The sequence below is a fragment of the Durio zibethinus genome, chromosome 6 (genome assembly GCF_047325235.1).
Source record: "Durio zibethinus cultivar Kanyao isolate XHJ-2024 chromosome 6, ASM4732523v1, whole genome shotgun sequence".
NCBI classification, from domain to species: domain Eukaryota; kingdom Viridiplantae; phylum Streptophyta; class Magnoliopsida; order Malvales; family Malvaceae; genus Durio; species Durio zibethinus.
In genome coordinates this window covers 3,214,986-3,234,963 of record NC_143167.1, presented here as the reverse complement: position 1 = coordinate 3,234,963, position 19,978 = coordinate 3,214,986, and the positions used below count along the sequence as shown (strand labels likewise).

Below are 19,978 nucleotides of genomic sequence, written 5' to 3'. Positions count from 1 at the left end.
GTGGTACCAATCAAAGCAGAATCTGAGCCTGCAAAGGAGGTTTCACGTGTCCCAATGGCCGGGAAAGGTCTTGGATCCCATATAATAGTTTGTCGTTTTTTGCTTGATTCTGTATTTCTATTTCTTAAAGGTGTTTGTTTCTAATCTTACTTTGGATTGCACTTGCTCCTATTTGGTATGCGCATTTGGCAGCTTCGCAGTTGGGGACTTTCCTGAAGTTTGATGAGGCTCCTGAGACATCCTCAAGCCGTAGTGGGGCGACTGCTCCTGAGACATCCTCAAGCCGTGGTGGGGTGACTGCTCCTGGAGCCACACCTGTTCGGCAGCTGCCGTGGTTGAACAGGACTGTCGCCGATTCTATGTTCTTCTGCTGAGACCTTCGGACCATGCTTTCTATAGGCTTTTGGTTTTACCACCAACTGATCTGAAACTCTTTTTAAGTATATTTAAACTTTAGAGGTAGGGCTATCCCAGACTTGTTCTGATGATGATGTGCTGTTCTCTGAATCATCATCCATTTTGGTTATAAACTTTTTGGATGCTTGGCCCCCACCGTATCTAAAGATATGAATGCTTGACTGGGTAATTCACAGTGGCTTTTTCCTGTTTGGTTTAGAGAAGTGGTTATACTACTGCCCTTTACTCTGTTCTCTTATTTACCGTTAGGCTTGGGTATCAGTTAACCAGTTAGATGTGGCTTCCGAGTAACTACTTTTGTTGGTTTCTGATGCTTAGAAAACTATACCATTTCGTTATTACTTCCCTATTATATAACGTAATGCTTTTCCAAGTCGCTGGTAAATCAAAATTGGAATTGGCCCAATTAACCGAATTAGAAGCCTTTGCGCAATTTGCTTCTGATCTCGATAAAGCTACTCAGAATCGATTGGCAAGAGGTCAACGATTACGTGAGTTGCGAGAATGAGTTATATTTCTAGCTTATTTAACTTTTCAGGAAAGAGTTTGTTCGTTTTGGGTATATATACTACTGCCCTTTACTCTGTTCTCTTGTTTACTGTTAGGCTTGGTTATCAGTTACTTAACCAGTTAGATGTGGCTTCTGAGTAACTACTTTTGTTGGTTTCTGATGCTTAGAAAACTATACCATTTCGTTATTACTTCTCTATTATATAATGTAATGCTTTTCTGTGGCAAGAATGAGTTATATTTCTAGCTTATTTAACTTTTCCGGAAATAGTTTGTTGGTTTTGGTAGGAAAAAAAATAGCATACAAAAATTTATCGACAATACTCCCTCTTAAAAACGAATCTCTACTGTTTCACGTAGCAAAGAAAAAAGAAACACCAATATTTCAAAGGAGTCTCCATTTCAAAACGATGGCAACCATAACAAGCAGGATCAACTTTCCAGAATTGTCTGTTGCTCATTTAGGAACATAGATTATTTAAATTTATGTTGTTAAACTTGTTTAAATTTTAGAACTAGGCTGCCTTTCATGGTTTGTCAAAAAAAATGGTGATTTTGGATATTTTTAGTATTTTCAATGCTTAGAGAGAGTATACTTTTAAATTTGTTCAGTTTTGACTTATTTAAGTGTGTAGATAGTTTAAAATTTTCATGTCAAATTTATCTCACGGGTAGAATTATGTTGTCTTACTTGATTTGTTATTAACTTGGATGAATTTATCGCTTTTTGGAACTTTTAATGACTATCAAGGGTAAATTCTCAAGCATTTGTAGTTGTTTCTTATTTATGCACATTGATAGCTTAGGTTTATGATATTAATTTTGCTTAAATATTATAACAATTCTCACTCGTTTCGCTTGTCGAAAATTTTTGTGATTTGAGTCCTTTTAAGCATTCTTTATGCCTTAAAAATTTTAAACCAAGTTCTTTGCTCTCTCTCTCTTTTAAGTATGTAGACAACTTAAACTTGATATATTAAACTTACTCAAATGTTAAATAAGGTTATGAGTTTCTATTTTATCACTATCATTCTTAAAATTTTTAGTTATTAGAGTCGATTATTGGTTGAATTACAAGAAGAATTTTTATTGGTTGAGTTTGGTAAAGTGAGATTTTGTATATATTACATATTTTTAAAGCATTAATATTTCTACTCCCTATTGACACCCAATTTTATCCGAGATGAATGAATTTCGATTGATTTTTCAGCCTAGTTGCACATTTTAATTTAAACTTATTTTAACATTTTAATCAAAATTTCATATTGGGCTTTGGTGGGCTTTATCTTAGGATTATTTTTCCTTAGGGATTTGTTTTATTTGGGCTTGAAACCAATTTTGAATTATAGTTAAAGGATTTTCTCCCTCTTTTTTTCATAGTAAAAAGGCATAAGCAAATAAACACAAAAAGAAAATATTAGCAAACATATTTATGAAACATTTCTCGCCCTTTTTGTTTAACTTTTTTATACTAAATGTTAAAACTGCTATACCAATTGCTATAAACATACAAAAAAAAAATATTTATAAACTTTCCTATTTCTTATTATTGTAAAAGAAAGAAAGATCAATTCGATGCATAGGATAAAATGCTTGATACCAATAACATCACGAGTATTTTGAACTAATTTTTTGTGTAACGTTATTGTGTGGTAGCAGCATGAGTTTTATGCAAGTGTTTTATTGTGATAGAAGCATGAGTTTTACCCATGTGTCATCGAAATCACATCACGGTTATATCCATAACTATGTGGTCTTCATATTATTTTCCTTTTCATTTTAATTTTCCTTTTATCGAAATTACCCTTTTTTACCCAACCCAGTTTCCTCGTCATTTAACACACCCTGCGATTTAAAGAGGACAAATCCGTAATTTTGAGATTTCAAATAATTTACAACCGTCAAATTAGAAAGTAATAAGAATTAATATTCTTTCTAAAAAATCGAATTTCCGTAATTGAGGTAGTGACATAACTGTTCTGGCACCCAAATGCCTGGGTAATTAAAAAGTAGAGTAATGATCCGATGCAATCTCACCTTCCATCATGATCAAATCAAAGCTGTCCAATTCCTTCATTCGTTCAAAAATCATCGATGACATTGAAACTTCCGTAGTTTGTTGAATTCTATGCATATAAATCTATTATTTGAGCCCGCTTAGCTCAGAGGTTAAATGCGATGATCATTGGTTCGATTCTAATAGATGGCTTTCTATATTTGTTTTCTTTTTTATTTTTTTACATAATTGATAATATATATATTTTTTTGAAATCAAAGAAAATTGAAAATGCTTTTTCGCCTCGCGGATCTTCCTATTATAAGGAAGCCTATAGAAGTAAGAACGGGAAGGGGGAAAGGAAATCCTATAGGTTGGATTGCTTGTGTGTCCATGGGACAAATCCCATTTGAAATGGATGGTGTGAATTTGTTAAATGCTCTGAGGCAATTGCTAACACTCTAAGGATGTAATTTTTGAATAATTAGTTGATTGAAAGAAAATAAAATAAAAATAAAAATAAAAGTAATTTATGTTTGATAATATAAATAGTTTTAAGTATAATGTGTATTTAATGTATTTGAAAAAAACAAAGAGAGAAGTTTTGAAATTAGAATAATAATAATGAAGTTAATTTGTTTTGATAAATTTAATTTAATTTAATTTAAATTTATTTGATCATCTATTAATAATTTTAAAATCCACATATTAAATGTATATGCATACATAATTTAAAAGGTAGAGCTAATAGATTATATTTTAATAAGTTGGAAAGTGTATATATTTTTAATAAATGTAATTCAAGAGTTAAATATTTATAAAGGAAAAAAGAGTTAAAATTATTTTGTTTATTAATAATGGGAATCAACGTTGTATTATTTTTATATGAAATTTAATTAAGAGTAATTTAAGATAAATAAAAAAAAAAAAACATAATCAATTTATTTTTGAATTAAAAATGCATCAAATAAAATAAAATTCATTTCTTGTATTACACAAGATAATTTTTTAAGATTATACACTTGTAAATAATATAAGCCATTCATATTGAATATTTTATTTTTTTCAAAAACTTTAATTTTTATATATTTGTATAAATAATTAATTATGCCAATTAACAAAGTTTTCAAGAAATAATTATTGCCATGCCACTATAGTATGGTAAAACTAATTTGTCTTGGTTCAAACTTTTTATTTTAGATAAATTTTGGCTTACTTTAATAATAATAAAAAAAAAGTAGTTGCTTTTTTTTTTTAAATATATTTAGTGCCATTCCCATATCATAGAATTATATACTTAGTCTATATTTAATACACAGATTTTATATTTTATCTGTAAATGATAAGAGGAGATCATTTCATTAATAAGCAAATATCTATTTTTAAAATAAATATATAAAATTTAATATTTTAATAAAATTACATATTAATGAAGAGATATCATCTGATTTATTTCTTTAATGAGATTATATAATTAATTAATAGTATATAAAATTTATACATTATAATCGAATAAAATATAAACCCTTAAATAATTATAGAAAAAAATCTCAATCATTCAAAAACTTTTCATGCATATTGTGAATAAATTAGTAATTAATTTAATAATATTGCTCCTATTAACCTTAATTTTTAAAAAATTAGTCATCTAAATCGACCAAGTGGACGGTGGAGATGCGGTAAAGCAGCGTAATCGTGGAAACCGCGATGCAGAGGACACAAATTAAGGCAAAGACAGACGGGTGGTCCTAGGGGGTTTATTTCAGTCTCTTTTTAGTTTTTTCGTGTGAGAGTTAAAAAACGAGAAAGGAGATTTGTATTCGACAGTCTCTTTGAGTTTTAGGGTTTCTATCTTTCATTTGCTCTCCAAATTTCAGGTATTTTTTTTCTGTGAAACCTGTTTGGTTGCAGTGTTTTTGTCTCGTGTTTTTCTTCGTTGGACTTTTTTTTACTGGTTTTTTGATGTATTTTTGAAAGGTCCTTTGTTTTTGATGTATTTTTGATGGTTTTTTACTTGCTTTTGGACTTTGCAATGCTGCTTCAATGGGTGGCTTTTTTCAAGGATTTTCTTCTTTTTTGAGTATGATCTGATCTTCGTTGCCATTTTTTTGTTTCTAGTTTTTCAATAAACACTTCAAGTTTGCAACTTTTTTGCTGTTTTTTTTTTTCTATTTTTAAAGACTGTAGTTTTTCGTCAGTGTAGAGCATATTTCTATTTTGAAAGATGTATACCTTCGTAACCTTTGTTATTTTATTTTATTATTCAGTTCTTTTATAGTAAAAAAGGTTTCTTTTTTGTCATCTTGTAATCAAGCCATTTAGAAAGTTGTTACATTTTTGCTTCAGTTGGGATTTTTAACTCCGTTTACAAGTTTCCTGTCGCTTCATGTACTCTTTCTCTGCAGTTGTAGTCTTTTACTGTCTCTTGATGTGCTAAAGGTATTTACGTTTCGGTATTCTTTCGTTCTATCCCTTAATGATGCAATATATTTGGTTAAAGTTTTGACTTTTATGCTAAAAACAGCACCTTTTTGCCTCTTCATGTTAACCATTTTAGTGCACAGCAGCATTAGTGCCTCTGGGTTCAAGCTCATATTCTTAAAGGTTCCCTTTTTTTTTTTTTTTGGGTACTCTAAGGGTTTCTTTTTCTTTTTTTTTTTTTTTTTCCTTTGTGCTTATTTCTCTATTTTTTTTCTTGTGTAAGTTCCAGCATTCATCGACATACGCTTTATTTATTTATTTTTTTGCTACAGATCCTCTGATTTTTAGGTAATATTTGTATCCTTTGTAAACACGTCTTTCATTTGCATCCATGTGGTTTCTTAAGCATTTTGTTAGGAAAAGAAAAAATCTCATTTTTAAATATTATATAGTTTTGGTGCCTTGACTTTGTTTCTTTTTTGGCGTATGAGCATATTGACTTTGTTTCCCTTTGTGGCGTATGAGTATATTGCCAGAAAAAAAAATTGTATAGATGGATGAGTTTCAAGATTGTGATATGCCAAGGTTAATTGCTTTTAGTCTTTTCGTTTTTGTTGAAAATAAATAATTTATCAAGTTAAAAGTATGAATTACTTTTTTTCTGCACGAAATGGTTATAGCTAATCTTTTTCTGCGTGAAATGATACTATTACGTACCTACTTTTTAGGGAATTTGTGTTGTAGCTAATAGTATTTTTATTTTCTTTCACGTAAGAAAAATTTTCTTGGTTGGGATATGGACTCGTCTGAGAAAGAGGGAAGTGGGGCAACGGGCTCTCTTCCCCCTCCCCCGCCTCTGCCCCCCAATGTGGTACCAATCAAAGCAGAATCTGAGCCTGCAAAGGAGGTTTCACGTGTCCCAATGGCCGGGAAAGGTCTTGGATCCCATATAATAGTTTGTCGTTTTTTGCTTGATTCTGTATTTCTATTTCTTAAAGGTGTTTGTTTCTAATCTTACTTTGGATTGCACTTGCTCCTATTTGGTATGCGCATTTGGCAGCTTCGCAGTTGGGGACTTTCCTGAAGTTTGATGAGGCTCCTGAGACATCCTCAAGCCGTAGTGGGGCGACTGCTCCTGAGACATCCTCAAGCCGTGGTGGGGTGACTGCTCCTGGAGCCACACCTGTTCGGCAGCTGCCGTGGTTGAACAGGACTGTCGCCGATTCTATGTTCTTCTGCTGAGACCTTCGGACCATGCTTTCTATAGGCTTTTGGTTTTACCACCAACTGATCTGAAACTCTTTTTAAGTATATTTAAACTTTAGAGGTAGGGCTATCCCAGACTTGTTCTGATGATGATGTGCTGTTCTCTGAATCATCATCCATTTTGGTTATAAACTTTTTGGATGCTTGGCCCCCACCGTATCTAAAGATATGAATGCTTGACTGGGTAATTCACAGTGGCTTTTTCCTGTTTGGTTTAGAGAAGTGGTTATACTACTGCCCTTTACTCTGTTCTCTTATTTACCGTTAGGCTTGGGTGTCAGTTAACCAGTTAGATGTGGCTTCTGAGTAACTACTTTTGTTTCTTTCTGATGCTTAGAAAACTTTACCATTTCGATATTACTTCTCTATTATATAATGTAATACTTTTCTGTGGCAAGAATGAGTTATATTTCTAGCTTATTTAACTTTTCAGGAAAGAGTTTGTTGGTTTTGGTAGGAAAAAAAGTAGCATACAAAAATATATAGACAATACTTCCTGTTAAAAACGAATCTCCACTGTTTCATGTAGCAAAGAAAAAAGAAACACCAATATTTCAAAGGTGTATCCATTTCAAAACGATGGCAAGCATAACAAGCAGGATCAACTTTCCAGAATTGTTTGTTGCTCTTTTAGGAACATAGATTGCTTAAATTTATGATGTTAAACTTGTTTAAATATTAGCACTAGGCTGCCTTTCATGCTTTGTCCAAAAAAAAAAAAAATGGTTATTTTAGATATTTTTAGTATTTTCAATGAGAGAGCAAACTTTTAAATTTGTTGAGCTTTTACTTATTTTAGTGTGTGGATAATTTAAATGTTTTATGTCAAATTTATACCATTGGTAGAACTATGTTGTCTTACTTGATTTGGTGTTAAATTTGGGTGAATTTATCGTTTTTTGGAACTTTTAATGATTATAAAAGGTAAATTCTCAATCATGTACAATTATTCCTTATTTAAGCACATTGATAGCTTAGGTTTGCGATATTAATTTTGCTTAAATATTAAAACAATTCTCGTTTGCTTCGTTTGTCAAAATATTTTGTAATTTAAGTCTTTTTAAGCATTCTTTATGCCTTAAAAATTTTAAACCAAGTTCTTTGCTCTCTCAGTTTTAGGTATGTAGACAACTTAAACTTGATATATTAAACTTACTCAAATTTTAAATAAGGATATGAGTTTTTTTTTTTTTTTTTTTTCACTGTCATTCTTAAAATTATTAGTTATAAAAATCATTTATTGGTTGAATTGCAAGAAAAATTTTTATTGGTAGAGTTTGGTAAAGTGAAATTTTGCATTTTTTTTATTAAATATTTATGCTTTTTTTTTTGTCAAATTTGATTTATAAGTTGACTTTCTTTTCTACACTTTTTACGATATTAAATGATAAATTCTCAAGCATATCCAGTTATTACTCATTTTTAAACATGTGTTATTTCTGTATTTTTTCTATTAATTATCTCTATTTTTTTATGATAATTATTAATGCCATCTAAATAAGTTTAGATCTTTTATGATAACATAAAAATTTTATTACATTGAATCTCTGAATGCTTTAAATAATAAAAATTATCGAATTGACTTTGTTGTTAATATAGTTATAATGCATTTGATTGACTAAGACTCAAACCCTAAAGATAAAAATTGTTGAATTGATTTATTGTTAAAAGGATCAATGGGTTGTTGACATTGGTTATGAGCTTTGTCTAGACGATTGCTTTATAATTAACTTTGTGTTATAGTTTTAAGGTTCATTTTTTTTTAACAAGTATTTTGGGTACGAGAAAGGTGTCAAAAGACACTCCGATGTCTTGTAGTAAAGATTTTAGGTGTTGAAATATAGAATGAGGACATAAAAATTACTTAATTTATTAAGCAATTGACGAATGATTTAAATAATTCTATGATAACTTTTCTTCTTAAACATATTGAACCTAATTTATGTTTGCTATTCCATCAATCTTGACCTTAGCCTAAAAATTTTTTATATGCATATTGCATATATATCCTACAACTTTTAGTATTATTATAGACAAAAATTACAAAGGGTCATATACATTAGCAATTCACCTAATTTATTTTAATTGGATTTGTTGAAACATCTCTTTCACAGTGCTACTAATAATCTATTTAAATCCTTTCACCAATTTTTAAACGTATATCACTTTATTTTACCGATTTTAAAGAAATGCAACATCTAATATTATAATTATAAGTCTAACTTTTATATTGCCAGTATTAGAAAAAAATGGTGAATTAAGAGTTGAAAATTATAAATATTTTGATTTTGATAATTGTATTTGATAAAGATAACTACAAGAAAAATATTGTCTACCAAAACAAGAATTTATGAAAATTAAATTACTACTACTATTAAAAAAAATTATTTTAGGATAAAACCATTTATGGATAGACAAAAAAGTTTCAACATTTTTTTGTGAAAAAAAAAATTTAATTATTGAATTGAAAGTGGTTGATAAAATATTTAAAATCTAATATCATAAAAAATCTACTCTTATAAAAAGCTATATAATTACTTCGTATATCTAATTTTAGATATCTTAATCTATTCACACATGTCATGCATAATCAAATTATTGTTATATTCGTAAGTACATGATCTCCGCACTATTTTTTTTTTTTTGTTTTCCATTTCCTTTTATCCAAATTATCCTTCTCCACCCAACTCAATTTTTTTATCATTCAACACACCCCATTGTTTTAAACAGACAAAACCATGATTTTGAGATTTCAATTAAACTTAGAATCGTCAAATCAAAAATTAATAAAAATTAATATCGTTTTTGCAAAAACCGAATATCTATGATTAAAGTAGTGACATAATCATTTTTGCACTGCAAATGTGCATATTTTTTAACAATTAAAAAAAAGGGTATGATCTTATGCAATCACACATTCTATCACGATCAAATCAAAGCCGTCCAATGCTTTGATCTAAAGGTGTAATTTAAGACCCGTTCCCTTCATTACGTTCAAAATCATTGATGACACTAAAACTTTCATAGTCACCTGTTGCAAATCGAGGGCAATTGATGACATTTTAAATATGTAATTTTGAAATAATTAATTGAATGAAATAAAATTAAAAATAAACTTAAGAGTAATTTATGTTTAGTAATAAAAATAGTTTTATGTATAATGTGTTTTTAACGTATTCGACAAAAAAAAAAAGGAGAGATTTTGAAATAAAATAACAATAATAATGAAATTAATTCGATTTGATTTGATTTGATAAATTAAATTTTAGTTTATATGATCATTTATTGATATTATTAAAATCCACATATTAAATGTACATGCATACATAACTTAAAAAGGTAGAGCCAATAAATTATATTTTAATATGTTGAAACGTGTATAATTTTTAGTAAATTTATTTTAAGAGTTGAATATTTATAATTGAAAAAAAAATACAAAATTATTTTATTTATTAACAACGGAAAAAAAGTTTTATTACTTTTAATATGAATTTTAATTGAAAGTAATTTAAAATAAATATTATAAAGAAAATATAATCAATTTATTTTTAAATTAAAAATACATCAAATAAAATAGAATTCATTTATTAGACGATACATTAAAAATTTTTAAAATTATGCACATATCGGATAATAGAAATCGTTCACATTGAATATTTTAATTTTTATAAAATATTTTAACTTTTATATCTTTATATAAATGTTAATTATGGAAATTAATAATTTTTTAATAAATAATTATTATGATGTGACTATAATACAGTAAAATTAATTTGTATTAGTTAAAATTTTTTATTTTTTATAAGTTTTATTTGGCTTTTTAAAATATATTTTGTATGATTTTTATATAATAAATTTATATAATGAGTTTATATTTAATGTTTTGATAGTACATAAATTTATACATCGTTACCGTGTTTGATGAAGTTAATTTCTTAATAAATAAATAACAATTTCTAAAATAAATATAAAAATTTATATCTTTTAAAAAATTTAATTATTAATGAGACGATATAATATGATTTAGGTCATCAATAAAATAATTTATAAAATCTATACAACACATCAAATATAAATCTTTGTATAATTATAAAAAAGTCTCAATCATTCACAAAATTTTCATACATATTATGAATAAATTAGTAATTAATTTAATAATATTGTTCTTATTAACCTGAAGTTTTAAAAAATTATTGTCATCTAATCTAAATTGACAAGTGGACGGTGGAGACGTGGTAAAGCAGCGTATCGTGTAAGCCGCGATGCAGAGGACATAAATTAAGGCAAGACAAAGACGGATGGTCCTTGGAGGTTTATTTCAGTCTGTTTATAGTTTTTTCGTGTGAGAGGAAAAAACAAGAAAGGAGATTTGTATTTGACAGTGCCTTTTGAGTTTTAGGGTTTCTATCTTTCATTTGCTCTCCAAATTTCAGGTATTTTTTTTTTCTGTGAAACCTGTTTGGTTTCAGTGTTTTTGTCTCGTGTTTTTCTTCTTTGGACTTTTTTTTACAGGGTTTTTGATGTATTTTTGAAAGGTCCTCTGTTTTTGAAAAATTTTAAGCGTTGTAGTTTGCAATGCTGCTTCAGTAGGTGGCTTTTTTCAAGGATTTTCTTCTTTTTTGAGTATCATCTGCGCTTCGTTCCATTTTTTGTTTCTACTTTTTCAATAAACACTTCAAGTTTGCAACTTTTTAGCTGTTTTTTTTTTTTTTTTTTTTTTTTCTATTTTTAAGGACTGTAGTTTTTCGTCGGTGTAGAGCACATTTCTATTTTGAGAGATGTATACCTTTCGTAACCTTTGTTATTTTATTTTATTATTCAGTTCTTTTATAGTAAAAAAGGTTTCTTTTTTGTCATCTTGTAATCAAGCCATTTAGAAAGTTGTTACATTTTTGCTTCAGTTGGGATTTTTAACTCCGTTTAAAAGTTTTTTGTCGCTTCATTTACTCTTTCTCTGCAGTTATAGTCTTTTACTGTCTCTTGATGTGCTAAAGGTATTTACGTTTTGGTATTTTTTCGTTCTATCCCTTAAATGATGCAATATATTTGGTTAAAGTTTTGACTTTTATGCTAAAAACAGCACCTTTTTGCCTCTTCATGTTAACCGTTTTAGTGCATAGCAGCATTAGTGCCTCTGGTTCAAGCTCATATTCTTAAAGGTTCCCTTTTTTTTTTTTGTACTCTAAGGGTTTCTTTTTCTTTTTCTTTTTTTTTTTTTCCTTTGTGCTTATCTCTCTATTTTTTTTCCTGTGTAAGTTCCAGCATTCATCAACATACGCTTTTTTTTTTTTTTTTTTGCTATAGATCCTCTGATGTTTAGGTAATATTTGTATCCTTTGTAAACACGTCTTTAATATGCATGCATGTGGTTTCTTAAGCATTTTGTTAGGAAAAAAAAAATCTCATTTTTAAATATTATATAGTTTTGGTGCCTTGGCTTTGTTTCTTTTTTGGCGTACGAGCATGTTGACTTTGTTTTCCTTAGTGGCGTACGAGTATATTGCTAGAAAAAAAAAAATCACGTTTTGAGTATATTGTTAGAAAAATTTTATTTTGTTGTTTACTTTGCCAAGAGAATACATCATGCAAAAATATAACACGAACACAAAACGAATAAAAGGGATACGAAATAGGATACTAATAAAAACATGAAAGAAATATAATTTATAATTTTAATAATAATTATATATATATATGGATTTAACAAAATTAAAAATATATATTTTATATTTTATCATCTATATTAATTGTGGCACGTAATTTTCGTATAAAATATAATATTAATACATTAAATTTATAATTTAAATGACACAAATACAAAAATCCACAATCTAAATTTTAAATCATTATTTATTCACTAAATTCCCTTAATCTCTATGTCTGTATTTCTCAAAAGGAAATGGATATATTTTTGTTGATTTCTCTTAGGATATTTCAAATAACAAAAAAAAAAAAAAAAAAACAATCCTATAAAATAAAACCATATAAACAGACACTATATAGTTTAAGAGAACTAGATACTAAGTTGTATAGATTGACGAGTTTTAAGATTGTGATATGTCAAGGGTAATTGCTACTAATTTTTTCTTTTTTGTTGAAAATAACTAATTTATCAACTTAAAAGTGGGAATTACTTTTTTCTGCATGAAATGGTTATAGTTAATCTTTTTCTGCATGAAATGATACTGTTACGTACCTACTTTTTGTGGAATTTCTGTTGTAGCTAATCTTAAATGCTTACTAGTATTTTTATTTTCTTTCACGTAAGAAAAATTTTCTTGGTTAGGAAATGGACTCGTCTGAGAAAGAGGGAAGCGGGGCAACGGGCTCTCTTCCTCCTCCCCCGCCTCTGCCTCCCAATGTGGCACCAATCAAAGCAGAATGTGAACCTGCAAAGAAGGTTTTACGTGTCCCAATGGCCAGGAAAGGTCTTGGATCTAAAGGGCAGAAGATATCTATTCTCACAAATCACTTCAAAGTGAATGTTGGAACTGTTGATGGGCATTTCTTCCACTACAGTGTATGTAATTGCTTACTTCGCTCTGCTTATCTTTTTTTCTCATTGGTAAATAGAAATTATTGATGCAAGTTTCTTCTTCTTTTGCAATTTGGTTCAACAGGTTTCTCTTTCTTATGAAGATGGTCGCCCAGTGGTTGGGAAGGGTGTTGGAAGAAAGGTGATGGATAAGTTGCATGAGACCTACAGCAGTGAGTTGGCTGGAAAGGACTTTGCGTATGATGGGGAGAAGAGTTTATTTACTGTTGGTCCTCTCCCAAGTACCAAGCTTGAGTTTCCTGTTGTGCTTGAGGATGTTACATCCGACAGGTTGACGTGCACTTTAGATTGATTTGCAGTATTTACACTGCTCCCATTCATTGTTTCTAATTTTTTAAGTATGTATGGAAACAATAGGAGTGCAAGCCCTGATGGCAATGAAAGCCAAAAAGAGCGTGAAAGGAAGATATTAGGACGTATGCACCCGCCAAAGACATTTAACGTGGAGATTAGCTTTGCCGCAAAGATTCCCATGCAAGCCATTCAAAATGCTCTGCGTGGACAGGAATCAGGAAACTCACAAGAAGCCCTGAGGGTGCTGGATATCATTTTACGGCAGCATGCTGCAAAACGGTGAGTTAAAATATGTGCCTGAGTATTCTTTTCTCCACTTTTAGGTTTTGATCCCGGATATTATATTTATTCTGACATTACGTTCACTTACATAGGGGATGCCTACTTGTTCGCCAGTCTTTTTTCCAAGATGATGAAAATAATTATACAAACATTGGCCGTGGTGTCCTAGGATGCAGGGGATTCCATTCAAGTTTCAGAGCTACTCAAGGAGGCCTTTCCCTGAATATTGGTTGGAACCTCATCTCGCAGCACTTACGCATTTGTGTGCTTTGTATTGTTTGTATAATTACTATTTCTCTTTGTGTTTCAGACGTATCAACTACAGTGATATTTCAACCTGGTCCAGTATTGGATTTTTTACTTGAGAATCAGAATATGAGAGATCCTCAGTACCTGGACTGGAGCAAGGTTATCAATAACTACATTTTTTTGCCAAGCGAATTTGAGTTCTTTGCATCAATTATTAATTACTAAACCGCAATTGCTTGAAACCCTGAATAGGCTAAACGAGTGCTTAAAAATCTGAGGGTAGAAGTCAGACCATCCAATCTGGAGTACAAGATTACCGGATTGAGTGACCTTTTCTGCAAAGATCAGATGTATGATTTCCCGGTCTCACAATAGTGCTTTTTCTTTGATTGGTGCTAAATTGGCTACTATTTAACTTTGAGCTTTTCCTACTTGCCTGTTGTGTAATACTTCAGTTTAAAGTTATTGTTTCTTATTTGTTGTGTGCTGTGTCCATGATGCAGGTTCTCATGGAAGCAGAAAAGTATGAAGAATGAGAATGGTGAAGCAGAGACCGTGGAGATTACTGTTTATGAATATTTTGTCACCCATCGCAAGATACAGTTGGCTTATTCTGCAGATTTGCCATGCATTAATGTTGGCAAGCCAAAGCGGCCAACATATATTCCTTTGGAGGTGAATGAGTGCATTGTGGCTTTGTTTTGTTACATGATATATGCTTAGCAACTAATTCTTGTCTATGATTTGTTGTGCACCTGTTGCAATGCCATAGCTGTGCACTTTGGTGTCGTTGCAACGCTACACAAAAGCGCTATCCACTTTCCAAAGAGCTTCGCTGGTCGAAAAATCAAGGCAGAAGCCTCAAGAAAGAATGAGGCTCTTGTCTATTGTAGGTCTATTATAAACTTCTGACTCTCAGCATTTCACTTGTTCTATAACTTATGAGTGTTGCATATTTTTGTGCAGGCTTTACATAACAGTAATTATGGTGCTGAACCAGTGCTGCGTTCATGTGGTGTTTCTATCAGCTCTAATTTCACCCAAGTGGAAGGCCGTATTCTGCCTCCTCCGGGGGTAGGTTAATGATGAATTTTGTTTCTTTCTTTGATATACGGAACGTGTATGCTGGTTGTTGAGGGTTAATTTAATGATCCTTCTTTTCGATGTACATGCTAATTGAGTTATCTTTTGATGACAGATAATAGCGGGCGATGGTAAAGCTTTCGCGCCTAAGAATGGGCGATGGAATTTCAACAATAAGGTCTATAGCTTCTTTGCTTTTGCAGCCTTCTATCTTATATATGTTTCATCTCTTGTTTCTCAACAGTTCAGTTATGCTTTCATAGAGATTTGTGGAGCCAACTAGGATTGAAAGTTGGGGTGTTGTTAACTTCTGGCCACGTTGTGATGTAAGTCGACTTGTGTTGGATCTGATGAGATGCGGAGAAATGAAAGGAATGGTAAGTTTGTTGTCTAATTTTTGTTTTGGTTGTATTGGTATTGTCAATCAGCACATACAAAGTTATAGAATTCAACTTGTTGGCTTACGTTCTTTTCCATGTCTCTTTTTCAGCATGTAGATAGACCATTTGGTGTGTACACAGAGAAGAATGAGAACGGACGTCTCTCTCCTGTGGGTAGAGTGGATAAGATGTTTGATGAGATGAAATCTGAAAGTAATGTCTCTCCACGGTTCCTTCTTTGTGTGCTGCCTAACAGGAAAAATTCTGATCTTTATGGTGTGCACAAACTCATCTGTTCATACATTGTCTATGCGTGTTTTCCTGGAAGTCTTTTGCTTACGTAGTAAGTTCAACGAATTTTCTAAGGTCCATGGAAGCGAAAGAATCTTGCCGACTCTGGCATAGTCACTCAGTGTATGGCTCCAACTAAGTTCACTGATCAGTACCTTACGAATCTGCTTCTCAAGATTAATGCAAAGGTCTGCTTCTGTCCAACGATTTCTTTTTTCTTTTTTTTTTAACTTAAGCCATTCCTCTGGTTGCAGTTCTAATCTTCTGTAGTTAAACCATTAAGGTTATTGTTCTATTTATAATTAAACCTGCTAATATCATAATCTGCTCGCAGCTTGGAGGACTGAATTCAATGTTAACAATCCAACAACCACGTCCCTTCCCTGTTGTTTCAAGGGTTCCAACTCCAAGTTCTATGATCCCTGTTGTTTCAAGGGTTCCAACCATGATCCTTGGTATGGATGTGTCACATGGCTCTCCTGGGCAGTCTGATGTCCCGTCAATAGCTGCGGTAGGGATGATCTTATTCCTTATCATTGGGTTTCTTGAGTTTCCATAAATTGCAAGCAGTTATAGAGATGTGATTTGGCAGTCTGTCTATACTTCAAAATTTGTGAGATTTTTTAACTGTATTTAATTGTAGGTGGTTAACTCCAGGCAGTGGCCCTCCATTTACCGCTATAGGGCATCTGTCCGGACACAGTCACCCCGGGTTGAAATGATAGATTCACTATTCAAACGAGTGTCTGACCGGGTGGATGGAGGTGTTATGAGGTACGTTTCAATCTTAAAGTTATTTGACTAAAGAGGGGACAAGTATTGGCCAATAAAAGGGACAAGTTATTTGTTGAAAATTTATTTTTTATATCCTCATTATTGTTTCTCTCTTCTTGCTTGGGGCGTCAATGGCGGTGGGTTGTAATAAGAAAGTTGTGTAATATGTTATTCTGCTGGTAATCATTTATGTCTGTAGTATTTTAATTTTTGGGAATATAATGTTTCGAGTTTGTGTACCTAATGTATTTTCTTTGACATCAGGGAGGCTGTCTTTGACTTTTTTAGAAGCTCACGACAGAAGCCTCTTCAAATCATCATATTCAGGTTTCTTATTTTACATTTTGCTGTTTCTCACGTTCATTCTATATAACAAAAATATTCTAAATCATACATTTTTAGGGAACTCAGGGATGCAAAATTTGGTTTTCCTGCTTCTTAATTGCCACAGCTTCGTCTCTGCTTTGCAAACTCTATTTGTATTGATTTCTAACTTCTAAGTAATGGGTGTATTTATTCTGTTAAATCATCTGTTTTACATGTGAAATGCTGTCTTGATATTCAAGTATATTTGATCTGCTCAGTCTCTTCATGCTGCTTACGGAATGTACAAGTTGTCCTTTAAACTTTTAATCAAACTAGCATGTTCCTTTCTGCCTGCTGTCTAAAATGCTTCAGAACATTCTCATTTTTTAGCCTCTTCCATTATTCTCATTTTCTGCTCTGGCTATATGACTTAAAATGTTGTGAATCCCCACCCCCCCCCCCCCCCACCCCCCAAAAGCCCTAACTAACATTTACATTTCTGTTTTGTATAGTTGGGTTCTATGAATGTAATTAATACCTGCTATGCAAAACTTTTTTTTTATGTTACAATGCTGTGAATTTTTATCATTCTATTGCAGGTTTTATGGTACTTGGTTAATCTTTACATCATTTATGTCCTTTTTTGACAATTTTCTTTTTCAAATTTTGTTTTATCTTCTTATGAACCATCATATCTCTTTACATACTTCTTGTAAGCTAGTTTGTGGTTATTGCGCTGATGTTTCTTTTACCTTTTATTGAGATGCTTATGCATGCTTACTTGCTCATTATTCTTGGTTCCACTCAGGGACGGGGTCAGTGAGTCACAGTTCAATCAAGTTTTGAACATTGAACTGGAACAAATTGTTGAGGTATGCAGTAGTGACTTTCAATCATGGGAACTGAAAATTGTACATTTCTATTTGAGTTATTCATGCAAAATAAGTACGAAAATTGTGCTAGTTATAAATCAGTCATTAAGATGATAGTGCTTGGGATAAAACATCTCTCGTTAACGTTTCTACTTTATAGGCTTGCAAGAATCTTGATGAGAATTGGAACCCCAGGTTTGTGGTCATCGTAGCACAAAAAAATCATCGTACAAGGTTTTTCCAGCAGGGATCTCCTGATAATGTTCTGCCTGGTGAGGCTCACTCATTATTTGATGCATGTCATCTGGTACCTCTGTTATAGTTGTTAAAATCGATCCTTTTTTTATTGTTTTGCAGGAACCGGGATAGACAACACAGTTTGTCATCCACAGAACAATGACTTTTATCTATGTGCACATGCCGGAATGATTGTAAGTTTTTCTAGAATTTTGTTTCAGTTGATTAATGGTTGTTGATTTTGCAATTTTGTCTCACTTAATTGGTCAAGATATTGCCAACTACATTTGTACTTGCCTTCTCTATCCAGAATTCATTGTTTGTATTTTAAGGCTGTCATGCATGTTTTGTTGTGAAAGAAAATGCACGACTGAAATTGAAGTTCCTCTTACGGTGGTTGGTTTCCTCATCCAAGTTGTGCTCGACGCTTTTGCTGTGTCTTATGGGTATAGCCCTTCATCTTTTATTGTAACGTTGGTTTGTTTGTATAATTTGTATTTGCTGTTCAGGGAACCACAAGGCCTACCCATTATCATGTTCTCTTAGATGAAATCGGATTTTCAGCTGACGAACTGCAAGAACTTGTCCATTCTCTATCATATACGTAAGCGTATAATCATGTGTTGTAATTACTTCACAAATGTTTTAAGTTGTAATCACGGTTGCATTCCTTGTAATCTCTTTCTAATGCAGGAATCAAAGAAGTACCACTGCCATATCTGTAGGTAAGTATTCTGGTTGAGATGCTTCCCTAGTGTTTGTGATATGCTTTTTCTCAAATGCCAAATTCATTTGGTTTACCTAATTATTTTCCCACTTGATCTCCATATAATAGTTTGTCGTTTTTTGCTTGATTCTGTATTTCTATTTCTTAAAGGTGTTTGTTTCTAATCTTTGGATTGCAGTCGCTCCTATTTGGTATGCGCATTTGGCAGCTTCGCAGTTGGGGACTTTCCTGAAGTTTGATGAGGCTCCTGAGACATCCTCAAGCCATGGTGGGGTGACTGCTCCTGGAGCCATACCTGTTCCGCAGCTGCCGTGGTTGAACAAGAATGTCTCCGATTCTATGTTCTTCTGCTGAGACCTTTTGACCATGTTTACTATAGGCTTTTGGTTTTACCAGCAACTGATCTGAAACCCTTTTTAAGTATATTTAAACTTTAGAGTTAGGGCTATCTCAGACTTGTTCTGATGATGACGTGCTGTTCTCTGAATCATCATCCATTTTGGTTATAAACTTTTTGGATGCCTGGCCGCTAACGTATCTAAAGATATGAATGCTTCACTAGGAAATTCACAGTGGCTTTTTCCTGTTTGGTTTAGTGAAAGTGGTTATAGTACTGCCCTTTACTCTCTTCTCTTATTCACTGTTAGGCTTGGTTATCAGTTACTTAACAAGTTAGATGTGGTTTCTGAGTAACTACTTTTGTTGGTTTCTGATGCTTTGAAAACTATACCATTTCGTTATTACTTCTCTATTATATAATGTAATGCTTTTCTGTGGCAAGAATGAGTTATATTTCTAGCATATTTAACTTTTCCGGAAAGAGTTTGTTGGTTTTGGTAGGAAAAAAAATAGCATACAAAAATTTATCGACAATACTTCCTCTTAAAAACGAATCTCTACTGTTTCACGTAGCAAAGAAAAAAGAAACACCAATATTTCAAAGGAGTCTCCATTTCAAAACGATGGCAACCATAACAAGCAGGATCAACTTTCCGGAATTGTTTGTTGCTCATTTAGGAACATAGATTACTTAAATTTATGATGTTAAACTTGTTTAAATTTTAGAACTAGGCTGCCTTTTATGGTTTGTCAAAAAAAAAAAATGGTGATTTTAGATATTTTTAGTATTTTCAATGCTTAGAGAGGGCAAACTTTTAAATTTGTTCAGTTTTTACTTATTTAAGTATGTAGATAGTTTAAATTTTTTATGTCAAATTTATCTCATGGGTAGAACTATGCTGTCTTGCTTGATTTGTTATTAAATTTGGATGAATTTATCGCTTTTTGGAACTTTTAATGACTATTAAGTGTAAATTC

At 31.6% G+C, this 19,978-nt stretch overlaps 1 protein-coding gene and 1 pseudogene across 1 annotated transcript; both read left to right on the top strand.

The window, feature by feature from the left end:
• Positions 1-12,899: 12,899 nt before the first annotated feature.
• LOC111284237 (protein argonaute 4-like) lies at positions 12,900-17,234 on the top strand. Its single transcript, XM_089761830.1, has 5 exons — positions 12,900-13,130; positions 13,231-13,442; positions 13,527-13,739; positions 13,835-13,971; positions 14,053-17,234. Exons 1-5 carry the CDS (start codon positions 12,900-12,902, stop codon positions 14,214-14,216), a joined length of 957 nt encoding a protein of 318 aa, XP_089617956.1. The 3' UTR covers positions 14,217-17,234.
• LOC111286248 (protein argonaute 4-like) lies at positions 14,344-19,393 on the top strand (annotated as a pseudogene).
• The last annotated feature ends 585 nt before the right edge of the window (positions 19,394-19,978 follow it).

Coding starts and splice junctions, on each gene's coding strand:
- LOC111284237 (XM_089761830.1), top strand. CDS start 12,900: ATGGACTCGTCTGAGAAAGAGGGAAGCGGGGCAACGGGCTCTCTTCCT. Junction 13,443..13,526: donor GTTACATCCGACAGGTTGAC/GTGCACTTTAGA, acceptor AAACAATAGGAG/TGCAAGCCCTGATGGCAATG. Junction 13,972..14,052: donor AGGCCTTTCCCTGAATATTG/GTTGGAACCTCA, acceptor TTTGTGTTTCAG/ACGTATCAACTACAGTGATA.